General features: G+C 37.3%; 1 protein-coding gene across 1 annotated transcript in view; it reads right to left on the minus strand.

Annotated features, from left to right (window-relative positions):
- LOC149156155 (CASP-like protein 5B1) overlaps positions 1-13,198 on the minus strand; it is a 39,561-nt gene extending 26,363 nt beyond the window's left edge. Inside the window, exon 1 of the mRNA XM_089437949.1 lies at positions 12,779-13,198. Within this exon, the coding sequence (XP_089294075.1) occupies positions 12,779-13,002 (224 nt within the window). The 5' untranslated portion in view covers positions 13,003-13,198. The remainder of the gene's footprint in view (positions 1-12,778) is intronic.
- Positions 13,199-15,088: the final 1,890 nt, after the last annotated feature.

Below are 15,088 nucleotides of genomic sequence, written 5' to 3' on the forward strand. Positions count from 1 at the left end.
TTGTATTACTATTTATGGTTAAAGCCAGCCTAGTCACACTTGATATGTAGGCTCAATAGCACTATTTGGGTTTGTGCTCTTGTTTTGTGGTCCCATAACACCCTCTTCAAAGGATGCCTCACTTGAATTGTGTGTAAATACACAACTCAAGCTCTCATTTGTATTGTCTCATCCTATGATATCTTGATCTCTCTTATAAAGTGTTTCATGCCTAAGGGAACCTATATCTTTGGTGTTCTCTTGTGCTTGGCATTTCTTTATTTTGCATGTACTTGTTCATTTCTTGCATAGTGCACTTTTACATGGACATATTTTTCTCTCTAATGATAACCCTCTACGGTATTTGTGAATAAATTACTACACAATTTGGGTTTTCTTTGGTTCCATTCAATTATCTGCTTTCATTTGTGAATCTCAACAGTTGAACCATTTGCCCAGGCCACGTTGCCCATGGGGAGGTCACAGGTCACAGGTTCAGATATGGTCAAGTCCATTGGAGTTACCAGCCACTATTGTGGCTGGTAGTATCCAGATATCCCTGGGAAGAAGGGGATCCTGTGAGGTTTTCCTTGTGAAAAGGTATTAACCACTAAACATAAATTCCTTTCCTAGAAGAGTCAAATCTGCCCTTCTCAACACTGTTACCTGTGAATAGATTTTGTTTCTTTCTGTAATAACCAATGCCTCAAATATTAGCTGTCATTATCATTAATGATTTTGGAGATGAGATAATGCTTCCAAGTTCCAATACAAAAAAAATCATCCATACATAAAAAAATGTGCAAGTGATAAATAAAATTCACTATTTTCCACTATTATATTTCCAGAAATTGGGATTGCAACAGAGATATTTTCTTCAAACTGATCAGTGTATCACTGATAGCCTAAAGGGGTTAGGTTGTTTGATCTTGGGGCAATGAAATGATAATTGAAGATAACTCATTGGGTATCCATCTGTTTGTGTAGTCCTATCATGAGATTTTTAAAAAAATTTATCTTTTAAGTTGGTCTAATAGTGACATGAGATTTAGAATGTCCATTTCTTGAACTGGAGAGTAGATTTCTTTTCCATTTTACAAAATGTAAAAGGATTTTGAAAAGTCATCATGTCCACATATGCTAATTGAATGCCCTTAATTCTCTTTTATATCTTTCCCGGATCAAGGATTCTCCAAAAGTGAACATACTCCCAGTAAATAGACATTTCACTGTTCAGGGATATAACATAATAGCATTGAGTGGTTATGAAGCAATATGCTGTGTTGAGTTAGAACAGTGGAAAAGAATTTATATATACAGTGATATACGCTTTCCTTGGCATTCCTTTGATGATATGATTTATATATAGCATATACATAATTTGAAATCCACAATAAATCAACCAGCTAGAATCTTCTATGCAGCTAGAAAAATCGGAAAGAAAAGCAACCCAAGCTTCAATTATTTGCAAGGTTGTCTCATTAAAATAGAGAAAATCATGCCAACCAATTTTTATAAAGAAAATTGATTGGTGGTCAATAGTCTATCAACCGTAAAAACCACAGTTAGATTAAATTAAAGATCAATTCAATCCTAATGGCCTGTGCAACATCAATAAATGTCAATGGGAATAGATAGAATGTAAACGTACTCTCTGCTCTAATGACAAAGTATTGCCATGAGGTTGTTAGAAATTGCATTCTCCATATTTATGCGAAGATTTCTGCCTGTGTCATTCCTGCAGAATTTGTGGATATGTACTGTGATCTGTGGGTGATCACAGCACCCACAGATAGGTCTCACAGATGGGCTATTTGTGGCATCCATAAAGAGGATTTGCAGATAGATTGAAGATCTGCAAGGAGGTCCAAATGGATCCACACCAGATGATATCAGCGGGGGTATCCATGGAAAAGGATTGTCGCTTGAGACTTAGGAGTTTGTGGATACATTGATGCAGATACAGATACATTTGCATATGCAGCTCTGTATCTTCCCAGAATACTTCTGGTGATGAGATTGGAAGCCTGTAGATATCACTAGAACAAGGGAGCTAAAGAGATATACCAGTTTGAGTGGTTTAGTTATCAATTCGTTCAGTTACCTGAATGACTGTGACTCTTATGCCATATGAAAGTGAATGGCTAGTTGGAATTGCTCTTGTAGTGTGACTGCAAATGAAACGTGGATGGATGTAAGGATGTAGGCAGATAGTAAGAGATGGGGGATTCTGTGATACTGGGATGTCCATCATGGGCAGATGATATTCTTTGTACCTACTTCTCCTGTAATAGAACATATCTCTTTTATCCTCCATATCTGCATTTGTTGAAGTTCATATGATCATGTGATTATTCCATTTGTTGTTTAATTCTATCTGTTTGTTGCATGCTATTGAAAATTGGCAGCTCAGGGATGAATTTCCTTAAATAAAATCTCATTTCTGACAGTTTTGGAGTGACTTTCTAAAAATAGAAAATCATGTCTAGCATCCCAAGTATGACTTTCCAAAAGTATTAAACCACCTGCATCAATTGGTAATAAAGTATTGTTGATGGAAAATCACTTAACTTATCATTAATCTTAATAGTTCAATCTCGACTTAATCATCAATATTATTAATATTATTATTATTTATCCTTTACGATATTATGATATTATCATTACAAGCTAAGTTGCACGAAACGGGGAAACGGGTACGAGTTTCCGAAACAGGAAGCGATACGAAACGCGACCTCCCAAATTTTGGAAACGGGGATATATATATATATATATATATATTGAAAATATTTAATATATATATATATATATATGTGCAATCATAAAGCATAAATGATACATTATAATTTATTACACTTAAACATTAAGATTTAATTTACATCACATTTACTCATGAATGATCACATAATGAAAATAAAAATATCGGAATATCCAAAAACAACCTTTATTATATATCCAAATCTCAAAATCAGCCTTTATTTATATTAATATATGAGGCTGCAAGTACAATAAAGACTATAAAGCTGCAAGAGAGAGATCCAAATTAGAATTTTCTGCATCCACATCCCATTCTTTAGAAGGACCACTGTTGTATTGGGAGTCTCCTCCTACATAGTCGAACGACCTTAGTGCTCTTGATTAAATACACGTTTCATACCCTAGTACCCTACATGATCTTGATTATTGGGAGTTTCCCCTGCATAGAGGGCTTGGTTCTCTTGATTAAATACAAGTTCCATACCCTAGTACATGATAAAATCCAATGGAAACATTGCAATCCCTCTAATCCTGAAATCCTGAAAACACATAAGTCTGCTGGATTTTGCGTGAGATCTAAAATTCTACTTTCTCCATATGAAATCCAATGAGGGCGAAACCACTCTCAAACATCCTGAGTCATTTCATGGTAATGTTAAAAATTTAAGTAAAAGGATGAAAATGAAAAATAAAGGAGAATATCACTTTTAACATTACCATGAACTGCATATCCCTCAAACTTCCTGATGAACTGCATATCAACACTAGGACAAAAATTCACTTTTATAACTTTAGACACGCATCTAGAAGCAACAAGAAGTCACTAACATACCCTAAAAGTAAATTAAAAAACAAATTAAAAAATAAAAAAATAAAAAAAAACACAAGTTAATGAGGAAACGTGGGTCGTACAGCCCTAAAACGCGTTTCCGGCCGTACTGGCCACGTTTCCGTTTCAGGAAACGTGGCAGTACGGTTGGAAACGCGTTTCACGGCCGTACCAAACGCGTTTCCGCGTTTCGTACCCGTTTCCGTACGGAAACGGACCTCTATACCACGTTTCCTGCAACATAGATTACAAGTCACCTTACCTTCATCACCTCAATCACTTCGCACCTCTCTCCTTGATGTCTCACATAGCACTATGTCACTCTCTCTCTCTCTTAATGATACGTTACACTCTCTCTTACGCACTCATTAAAGACATGGCATATTCCTCTTACACTCATTAAAGGCATGTCATAAAATATTCCTCTTACGCTATCTTTAATGCATATGTTACACTCTCCTTAACTAAGGCATGTGTACCTCTCCTTAATGGCATAAGTTACTAAGGCACGCGTACCTCTCCTTAATGGCATAAGTTACTAAGGCACGCGTACCTCTCCTTAATGGCATAAGTTACTAAGGCATGTATTTCTCTTCTTAATGGCATGAGTTACACTCCCCTAAATGACATATGTTACTCTTTCTCAAGGCATGCATATTGCTCCTCTTTTGTGACAAGAATTCATTGTTCGTCCTATATATGTATCTCATATCATCTCATCTTCTTACTACTTGTGCATTGTGTTGAATTTCCATGATTTTGGGTCTAGGATAGAATCTTAAAATATCTGACGCTACCAAACCAAAAATCTGAACGATACTACTTTGCACAGCAGAATATAAACCAGTGTGGAAAAAGTCGGCAAACATCGGGATTAAATCGCCAAAATCCGTTTTTTTGGGTTGGCCGATTAAATCGGCTGATTTTTTGCCAACTTTTTCACTGAGAAAAAATCAAGATTAATTCGTAAAAGTCCTGATTTAATCGAGAGTTGACCCAAAAAGTCGTCGAAACTTCCCAAGGCATGGATAAGAGGCGGAAAAGGCAAAAAAAACCATCATTTTTCATTGTTTTTGCTGCCATTCGTCCCTGTGGAGAGAGGAGGTGTTTTCCATTTACCCAAAAGGAGGAGATTTGCTAGTTTTGTGGTGGGGATTTGGAGATTTGTCCACTGCTCAACATGAGAGATTCAAAGTGTCGATTTTTTGCTACCAAGTATGTATTTTAATTTCTCTCTTAGTCCTTGGTCCACAAATGGCTTCTTAAATATTTCTATAGATCTATTAGTTTGTTTTTATCCTATTTTTGCTTAGAATTTAGAATCTAGATTGAATCAAAACTTCAACTTTCAAGAATCAAATGACAAAAATTCAAACCCTTGTTTAGTGAATCTAAGTGTGTTCAAGTGAGTGAGAAGAGGCATTTAAAATTTAAAATCAACAATTACATTTGTGTTTGCTTCTTATGTGATGGGCAATTTTTTATTTTTTTCAACTTTTTTTTGTGCCCAGGTTCAAATTCAAGTTCAAAGTTTCAAACAAAATGCCAAGGCTTTTGGACCCTATGTGGGAATATGGTGAACCTGATACTATACCCGAATCTAGGGGGGTCAATAGAATGTATTTGACTTGCAAGTTGTGTGGCAAGCATATGTCAAGGGGTGTCAACAGAGTAAAATTCCATTTGGGGCAAATTTCGGGGCAAAATGTAGAGCTTTTCCTAGATCCATTTCCAAAAATCATCCAGCAAGCCATTAAATCATTGATAGATAAAGAGGAGGGAAAAGACATCGTGGCAGCACTAAAAATACAACTTGTAGGGGTCTCAAGAGTGGGGGGAAGTGAGAGTGGTTCTTCAACATCACCTTCCACACCCACATGTCCCAACCCCTCAGCTTTCTCAACTTTTTTTGTTCCTAGAACCACACCTGGTGCACAACCTGGCATCAAATCGACACTTAAAAAAAAGGAAAAGGCAGAAGCTAATAGGTTGGTTAGTAAGTGTCTTCTATGGAGTGATGTTCCTTTCAACATTGCCAAGACAAACCCATTCTACCAACCTATGTTTGATGTTGTTGTTGTCGTTGGCCCGGGGTACAAAGCCCCTACCTTTGCAAAGTTGAGAGGGCCTCTTCTTCAAGATGAAAAGACTGATTGCACTGCTAGAGTGGAGAAGTTTAGGGCATCATGGGAACACACTGGATGCATAGTCATGTCAGATGGTTGGACTGGCATGAAGGGTAGGACCCTTCTTAACTTCTTGGTTAGTTGTCCCAAGGGGACAATGTTTATGAAATATGTTGATGCATCTGCACACATTAAAGATGCATGTTTATTATGTGAGTTGTTGGACATCTTCATTTAGGAAGTAGGCCCACGAAATGTTGTCCAAGTCATAATGGACAACGCTGCAAATTATGTTACAGCTGGCAAGTTTCTTATGGAGAGGTATCCTAACTTGTTTTGGACACCTTGTGTTGCTCATTGTATTGACTTGATGTTGGAGGATATAGTTAAGATTCCTCTTGTGATGGATATTGTTGAATCATCCAGGAGCATAACAAAATTATATATAATCATGCATTTGTGCGTAACTTGATGAGAAGATTAACCAACAACAAAGAGTTGGTGCGTCCTGCCATTACACGATTTGCCACTACTTTCATATCTCTTTAGTCTCTGTTGAATTCTATGTCGGATGTGAAGAGCATGTTTCTTTCACAAGATTGGCGTGCTTTATCTAGTTTCAAATGAAAACTAGTTTCATATGATCAGAGCTTTTGGGCAGGAGTAGAGGAGGTGTATGCCATTTCAAAACCTTTGGTAAGGGTTCTTCGGTTGGTTGATGGAGAGAAGCCTGCAATATGCTACTTGTATGAGGGCATGGATAGGGCCAAAGAAGCCATTCATGCCTATTATGAAGACAAGGGAGACAAGGGGTTAGAGAAACAACAAGTCATATGGAGAGTGATTGATGAGTGATGGAACAATTCCCTCCATCGTCCCATTCATGGTGTAAGTATCTACCTCAACCCCGCATTTTCTTACTCTTGGGGTTTCAAATTTGATGTCGTGGTGATGGATGGATACTTCACTTGTGTTGAGATGATGGTGGCATCTGAGTAAGAACGTGAAGATATTTCTAAAGAAATGGAGATATATAGGATGGCAAGTGGCACATTTGGTTTTACCATGGCTATTAAGAATAGGATGACCAAAATGTCAGGTAAGCTTCAATTTGTTTCAAGTTTAGAATTTCAATGTTTTAACCTTTTTTTTTATGTTTCTCATTTTTCTTTTAACTTGTAGATGCTTGGTGGACAAGCTATGGTGGCAAAGTACCCCATCTCCAAAAACTTGCCATTCGAATGCTCAGTCAAATATGCAGTTCCTCTAGGTGTGAGCACAACTGGAGTGTATTTGACAAAATACACAGCAAAAAGCGCAACAGGTAACAAAAATTCAATTTAAATTTTTGAATTCATTTGATTATTTTTAATATTTAAATTTTCTAAGTACTAATTTACAATCTATGACCCTAATACAGATTGGAGTCCCAACGCCTCAATGACATGGTCTATGTCTACTACACTCTTTGATTGTGGGTGAGACAACTTCAGAAAAATCCTGATGTGGAAGCCATCTCATTGGACAATATTGATACCATTGCTGCATGGAGGGTCGAGACTAAGGCCGACCATGGACTCGATCCCTAATTGGTTAGATGTGGATCCAGAGGCACTAACGGCAGAGGAGGTAGCAGTTGTAGGGGAGGGAGAGCCAGAGGTAGAGGAGGAGGAGCAGCCTCGGGGTCAGGAGGCAGAGCAGGAGAAGGATGATGAGGAGGAGGTGACACCATCTAGGATGGGAAGCAGCAGCAGAGGACAAAGGCCACCTCTTTTATTGGCTTCTAGAGGATGACTGAGTCCATTTGTATCCCCAGGGGCAGGGCCTTCTTCCTCTAGAGGAAAAGGCAAAGCCATTCCCTATTCCCGTAAAAGGGGCAGAGGATCTCAGTAACTGATTACTTTATGACATGTAGATGACTCATGATATACATTTATTATATTTTTTGTTGATATTTTGACTCTTGAGAGTTGAGACTGAGACAGGACTCAAGATTCAAGACTTGATTCACTATTTTGATATGTGATGTAGCACTAGACTTCATATACATATTATATATTAGATTTCTTTATATGTTTATGTGGAAATGCATTTATTTGATGTTGTGGATACTTTAGATGCTATTTTTGTTTTTAAAGATGAATATTTTTTTAGTTTTTTTAATTTTGCCGATTTTTTCAAAAAACTCCAGACTTTAAAGAGTTTTTCAATTTTTGGACCCTTGGCAATTTAATCCCGATTTCGACTTTTTCCACATTGATATAAACAATAGTAAATCACACATGCACAAAATATAGACAACTTTTTACATTTTTCAACCCAACTTCGTTATATTAAACAACATATAATACAATAGTCTAGGGCTCCTGTACCAAGGATAATGGCCCTCATACATCCACTAGTGCAAGAATACAAACTAGGGCTTGGTGTCGGTCCATCGACAACCAATCTACCCTCAACAAGATACTCTTACGATTTACCGTCTAGCTGATGTAGTTGACTCTCTCAGCTCCTCTCGGTCGTACACTGTACCTGCCCAGTCCTTCGACTCCCGATTTGCAACACTGCCTCTATCAACGATCCAAGTCCATCTGACCAATGAACCTCGACTATCCAATCTGCTCACTAGTTCTGCCTTAGTCCATCAAGGGCACAACACATCGAGAATCCTATCAAGTTGTTCACAGCTCCACTTGTGAACAACTCTCAACTGCCCACTGCTGCTCCTCAGCTACTCAGGGACTTCAACCCACTATGGTCTTCCTGCGCTGCTCCAATGAAGAACAACATAGGAGATGGAGGGATGTCACCTATCACTACAAGATGCCCATCTCCCACAATGAACACAAGCTAAGAGGACTGCCCATCATCTGTTGTAGAAGTCCTTCTCCACACACAAGTCTAGGGCCACTCAAACTGTACTAGCTGATCAGACCCTTGAGCTCCAACAACTGCCACTCTAGCAACCATCTAGGTCCATGAAGATGGTGCACATCGGGCTCCAACTTGCGCACTATCACGCTCTCCTCCAGCAAACCATAAATGCCCACTCCACATCAACACTTGGTCCTCTCTCACACTGCCCTCCAACATTCCATGAGTGACCAAGTCTGTTGTAGCATCTGCTCCTAGTTAGGGCATCCAACACATAGGAAACCCCTCCACATGGCTACTAACAGACTTCTCCAATGGTCCTCTCCTAGGACACCTATTACTCCACTACGAGATCTACTCATAGTTGGCGTTTCTTAACACCCAACACAACCCCAACAAATGACTCCCACAAGCTACTATGTAACTGATCCAAAATTCACCGGAAACATGGATCCAACACCTACAAAAATGTATCACAATACATATCTTGGCTCACTGTTTGAGGTACGCTCCACCGCTGCAATCTAGGCCTGGTTAGGGCACAAAATACAGTCCTTTATCTAGCCTTAATTCTGCCCAGAATTGCACTTAAGGACTGTGGTTGCCCTTCCTTGAGGGGCCAAGGAGGTTTGTTGCAAGTCTGGGTTGTTCTAGCCCTCAAACAACCCTCGACCCTCCTTCAAATCTCTGCGGTTGCTTCAGATTTGCCCTCACAGGCTTGCGGCAACCTAGTTTAGGGTTTGCCCACCCTCAAACGGCCCTCAAACAGTTCCAACGTCTACCTCTGTGCCTCGGCCTCCTTGTACAACAACTTCATCACCTAAAAGAGGCCTCAAAACAACCTTCTTCTCCAACACAAGTCACCCTTCTTTGTTGCGGCCTAGACAGGAGTATCCTTCTCCTTCAACGAGCTCCCTTTTGTGATGTGTTTCACTTTTTGGATGTGTTCAAATGATCCTCACACACCTCATATTTATACACAAACATGAGGGCTACATGTGGTGTCAACAAGTCTAATTTGGACACAAGCCGACCTGCTCTTTTCTCCCAAATTAATCCACAACCACATATATTAACTTCAAAAATTCATAACTCCATTTCTACAACTCGGAATCAGATGATTTTCGTTGCGTCGGATTCATCTCGACGAGAGCTATCATCCTCATCCATCACATGTCAAAATGTGCTCATGGTTTTGGCCCAAATCACGATGGGTGCAAAACCTTGAGCTTGGGTTTCAAGCTCACAAGGCCACTTGTGAAGCTCCTTTCTCCAAACCCTCAATCCTCTAGGCTTGGAGTACCTCCCAAGCTACAAAAAATCAACACATTGTGAAAGAAGAATTCGATCTTGAGAGAGAGAATTGAAGAGACTTGAAGAAGATTGTGAGAGAGAGACACTTGGAGAGTAAGCGCAGAACTTGGTGAGCTAAGGTTGATTCAGTTGAAGAGAAGGTTGATTCAGTGTTTGCATCTACTATTGCTAACAGTGATCTTCATGCTACAACTTGTTCAAATTTGGGTGAACTTACTCATTCTCTTGATCTCTCATTGTACTTTGTATCTCTACTGAACAATTGATATCTAATAGAAGAAGAATCTGGTTGGGTTTCCACCTTGTGGGTTTTGCCTTGGTCATTGAACCTAAATTCTCTGTGTCTCTTTTTGTTCTTGGCTGTCTTCAATTGTGCATTTGGTTTATGTTCTATCTACAATTGCTTAACTAATATTGTTGCAAAAATAAGTTGTTGGACTAAGTAATTGTTACAGCATAGAACATTAGAATTTCAACAGTTTGGTTTAGTTATCAATTCGTTCAGTTATGTGAATGACTGTGACACTTATGCCATATGAAAGTGAATGGCTAGTTGGAATTGTTCTAGTAGTGTGACTGCAAATGAAACGTGGATAGATATCAGCCTTAAGGATGTAGGCAGATAGTAAGAGATGGGGTATTCTGCGATACTGGGATGTCCATCATGGGCAGATGATGTTCTTTGTACCTACTTCTCCTGTAATAGAATGGATCTCTTTTATCCTCCATATCTGCATTTGTTGAAGTTCATATGATGAAGTGATTATTCCATTTGTCGTTTAATTCTATCTGTTTGTTGCATGATATCAAAGCATGTTTGCATCCTACTGTGTGTTGTTGACACTCACAGATTAAATTTTTTAACATAGTAGTAAGGCTAAGTATTTTGATCCTGGACAACCCAGGAGTTTGATCTTGGGAAAGCTGAAAGTAATCCTAGGAGAGCCAATGACTACAATGGGAGATGTTGCAGCAAAAAAAATGAGAACGTTCCAAATATGTTTCCGAGCCATGCAGGCAGCATGGGGTGGAGAACAAGAGGAAAAAGGAACCCTCCATGGTTGTCATGTTTTTGCTGGTATTTTATATATAGGGCTCAAAATTAACAGCATGGATCGGTAGATATGTTATTATCAACTCAGAGGATTTTCTGGCCCGGCGTTGCAAGTGTTCATAGGAGTTATGGAGAAGTTGCAAGTCAGGACACTAAGTTTTCAGATCTTGAAGAAGGGGGATCTTGCAGATGGGGTTGATGGGTATGCACTAAGGTGATTCCGGAAGATGCGGTTGTCAAATATGGTGATTGTCCGGCCAAATATTGAAGTGGACATGAAACATCCTGGGAAGGGCTTCACGTGTATGTGCAAGAAGGGGATGAAATTCATTCAAATTAAATGAGTATCATATGGAGACTCGGTAGTGGTATCAAGACCACTTGGTAATGCAGAATAATTTTAAGGGGTAGAATGTTCAAATGTTGAACTGTGGTGTTGATATAGTTTGTGATGTAAATATTAGATAGGGGGAGTCTGTTAGAAAATTACAGTCCCAAAATTTGCTTGAAGATGTGTGTCTTAAGTCATTGTTGTGGGAGTTTGACAGGATTACAGAGTTTTGGCAGTATTATGGATTGATTTCAACCTGCAAACCAACGTTGCAGCAGCTGTGACGGTTGCCGCCTGCAGATAGTGGACTTGCAGATATATATTGCAGTCTGCAGATGATTGGAGCATCCACGGATAATTCTTCCGGCCTGGTTAATTGTAACTTTGTAGCACCCACAAACAATCTTTGTGAAAGGATTGAAGACTGCAAGGTACTTTGTGGACCCACAGAGGTGTCTTGAGAAGGAGCGAAGACCTCAAAAGGAAGACCTGCAAACCTCAAAGGGGTCCGTCCACAAGTACCCACAACAGATCATGTTGGCAAGAACTCTGCAGAAGATGATTGCATCTTGTGGCTTAGGAGGCATGCGGCAGCTACCCTTGCAGTTGTAGATGTGACTGTGAAGAGCAAGATGCTTGCTGCGTGCAAAAGAATGCATGCCAAAGCTAGGAAGCTGAAGAGATGTAACAGTATCAGGAGTTCAGTCCCTACGATGGTTACAACTCAGTGTTGTGGTTACAAATCTCGCAGTAATTTGTATGCTTTGTAACAATTAGCTACTTCGATTGATTCTGGTTTTCTAACTGTAAAATTAATGAGGCATAAAAATGTATTAAAGGAAGCGGGCAAATTGTGCGAGTCTTGAGGATGGGCTGAGACAAGGATGCCCCTTATGGGTGGTTTTGTATTCTTTCCACGGTGCAGAGAGAATTAAGTTAATGAAATATTTTGTTCCCGTGAGTTTATTCATGCGATTGAAGGGCTGTTACTTCACAGTTTAAATTTTGTCTTTGTTGGTTGCATGGTATTGGATCATGTTTTTGATGTTGTTACTGTTTGTCGAACAGACTTTGAATTTTGCAAAGAGGTGATCTATTAGAATTTTCTGTTTTTCCTAAAAAAAAATTGTTAGATTGTTCTGAAACTCGACATTACAGCAGAAATAGTTTACAAAAGTACCACGATCACATTTAAAATTCACATAAATATGAACCAGCGTATTCTTTTGGTTATATTATGCATATCATATAATTGGATTCTAGAATAAGGGTCAATTCCTACAAGATAATAGTCTATCTGCTACTAAAATAAGGTAATTTACTTTAATCCAGAGCCACTTTCAGAATAGGGTCCATTCTATTCTGAGTTCTCAGTATCTATTGACTTACCCTAACATAACTTCACAAAAGAATTTATGTCTGGGAATGTTTGTATAGCACTTTCAAGACAAAATTCGCACACAAAATACAATTGAAAAATATATCAAAACCAAGAATCCATACGAAGAAATTACCAGAAAGCTGTGAAGTTGATAAATTCATCACCAGGGACCATGATGACAACAGAAGCTGCAGCAAACAGGAACTGGCCAATGCGAAGAGCAAGGCCTCCAATGGTACCTGGCGTTCCAGGTAGATCTTTCATGGTGAATATCACAGGGCCTTCCTCTTCCCGTAAATCATGCTCATGTTCAGGGTGGCCTCCAATCTGATTGTCCACGGCGTGGCTTGCGTCCATCAATTCTCAATATTATTCTAAGTTACTGCCTCCTAAACTGCAAATTTCGTATGTTATACACTTCAATCATTAATTAATTATTGATTCACATTTCGATTTCGATTTCGATTTCGATTTGCAGGGAACAAAATGCTTGCATCTCATAGTCAGAGCTCCCTTAATTCATCCAACTGATTAAATATTCTGATCTAATGTAATGTAATCCAAGTAAAAACACTTTACTCTTTCTGAGGCTAAAAACCAAATGCAACTTTTCAGCTGTTGAGCTTAGGTAGCACGTCACGGGTCCAATCAACTACCACAACTTCACTAACTTGGAATAATGGCAATTTGGTACATTTATTTAATGCTTAGAATCTACCTGTCATCTCAGAACATTTTTATTTTTAATATCCTAAGATTTAGGAGAATTTAGTTGCCAATTTAGTGTTATTAGTTATTATTATTTATAAATATAGGTTAATTCATTATTATAATTTCAAAAATACATATTTAAATATTTATAAGTTTTGAAGTGTTCTTTTTTATAATTTAATTTAGTTCTAGTGTTTCATAGGTATTTTAGTTGAGTTTATTTATATTTTTAAAAATCTATTTTACATAACAATATTATAATTTTAATAAAAATTTATTTTCAAATTCTCAAAAAAATAAACATGAAATAATTAATTATGATGATTAATTTTTATTAAAATTTGTAGTAATTTTTTTATTTGATTTTTTTTAATCATAAATTTGCACAATTCCATTCCAACCATCTTTTATTTGACGTTATTTATATTTCCAAAAACTTATCTTAAATAAATAACTAAATTCATGATCTTGATCAAATTCTATTTTACACTTTGAAAAAAAAACGAAATAATTAATCATAATCATTAACATTTACTAAAATTTATAATTAAAATTTAAAATGTATTTTTCAATTTTTTTTTTTAAATATTAACTATTATTTTACAAATATATTTATAATATAAATTTTAAAAATCTATTTTAGATAACAATATTATAATTTTAATAAAAAATTATTTTCAAATTCTCAAAAAAATAAACATGAAATAATTAATTATGATGATTAATTTTTACTAAAATTTATAGTTAAAATATATTTTTTTATTTGATTTTTTTTTTAATCATAAATTTGCACAATTCCATTCCAACCATTTTTTATTTAACGTTATTTATATTTCCAAAAACTTATTTTAAATAACTAAATTCATGATCTTGATCAAATTCTATTCTACACTTTGAAAAAAAAACGAAATAATTAATCATAATCATTAACATTTACTAAAATTTATAATTAAAATTTAAAATGTATTTTTCAATTATTTTTTTTTAAATATTAACTATTATTTTACAAATATATTTATAATATAAAAATATTTTATTTAATTATTATATAAAAAAAAAAATTGTAATTCAGAATTTTTCTATTAATTCTTAAACAAATTACAACGTGCAGAAAGTCTAAGGCCTCACTCCTACTGGATTTGTTGGTCATAAAGTACAAGCCAAAGAATTGTGATAACAAACTTACAAAATTGTGATCCCTCATGTCAATGGCCCAGCAAACCCAAAATTGTGCAAAAAAAAAAGATAGCCTACATGTCTCATTAGCCATGAACATTATTAAGATCCTGAACAACATTACCACCCTCACTAGGGCGGTGGAAAGCATCGTGAACATGTGTGCCATATGTCCTTCAAAGTTGCCCATCCTTTCTTGCAACCTCTTCTATCCTCAACGGAGAGAATCTTGCCGATCTATAATATGACACTGATTGTGTTGGATATCATTGAGGAAACTGATGACGTCATTTCGATCATTATGGAAATTTTGAGCCTGTTGATCAACCACTACTTGAATAATCCGAAATTGTGCTTCGAGGGAGTCGAACGAGGGGGGAAATCCACTTGCTAGGGGAGCCACCAAGTGGTTGGTCCAATTCTCCTCCATTTGTAGGTGGAACCACTTGAGTTGGTCTCCCTAACCACTTTGCCCCCCACCTCTCCACGACCTCCCTCGTTGACGCTACATAATGAGACCACCCAAAAATGACCACAACCCCAAGACAAGAAACCG

Source organism: Pinus tabuliformis, chromosome 9 (genome assembly GCF_031772625.1).
Source record: "Pinus tabuliformis cultivar Carrire ecotype Pingquan chromosome 9, CPIR1, whole genome shotgun sequence".
In the NCBI taxonomy this organism is placed as follows: domain Eukaryota; kingdom Viridiplantae; phylum Streptophyta; class Pinopsida; order Pinales; family Pinaceae; genus Pinus; species Pinus tabuliformis.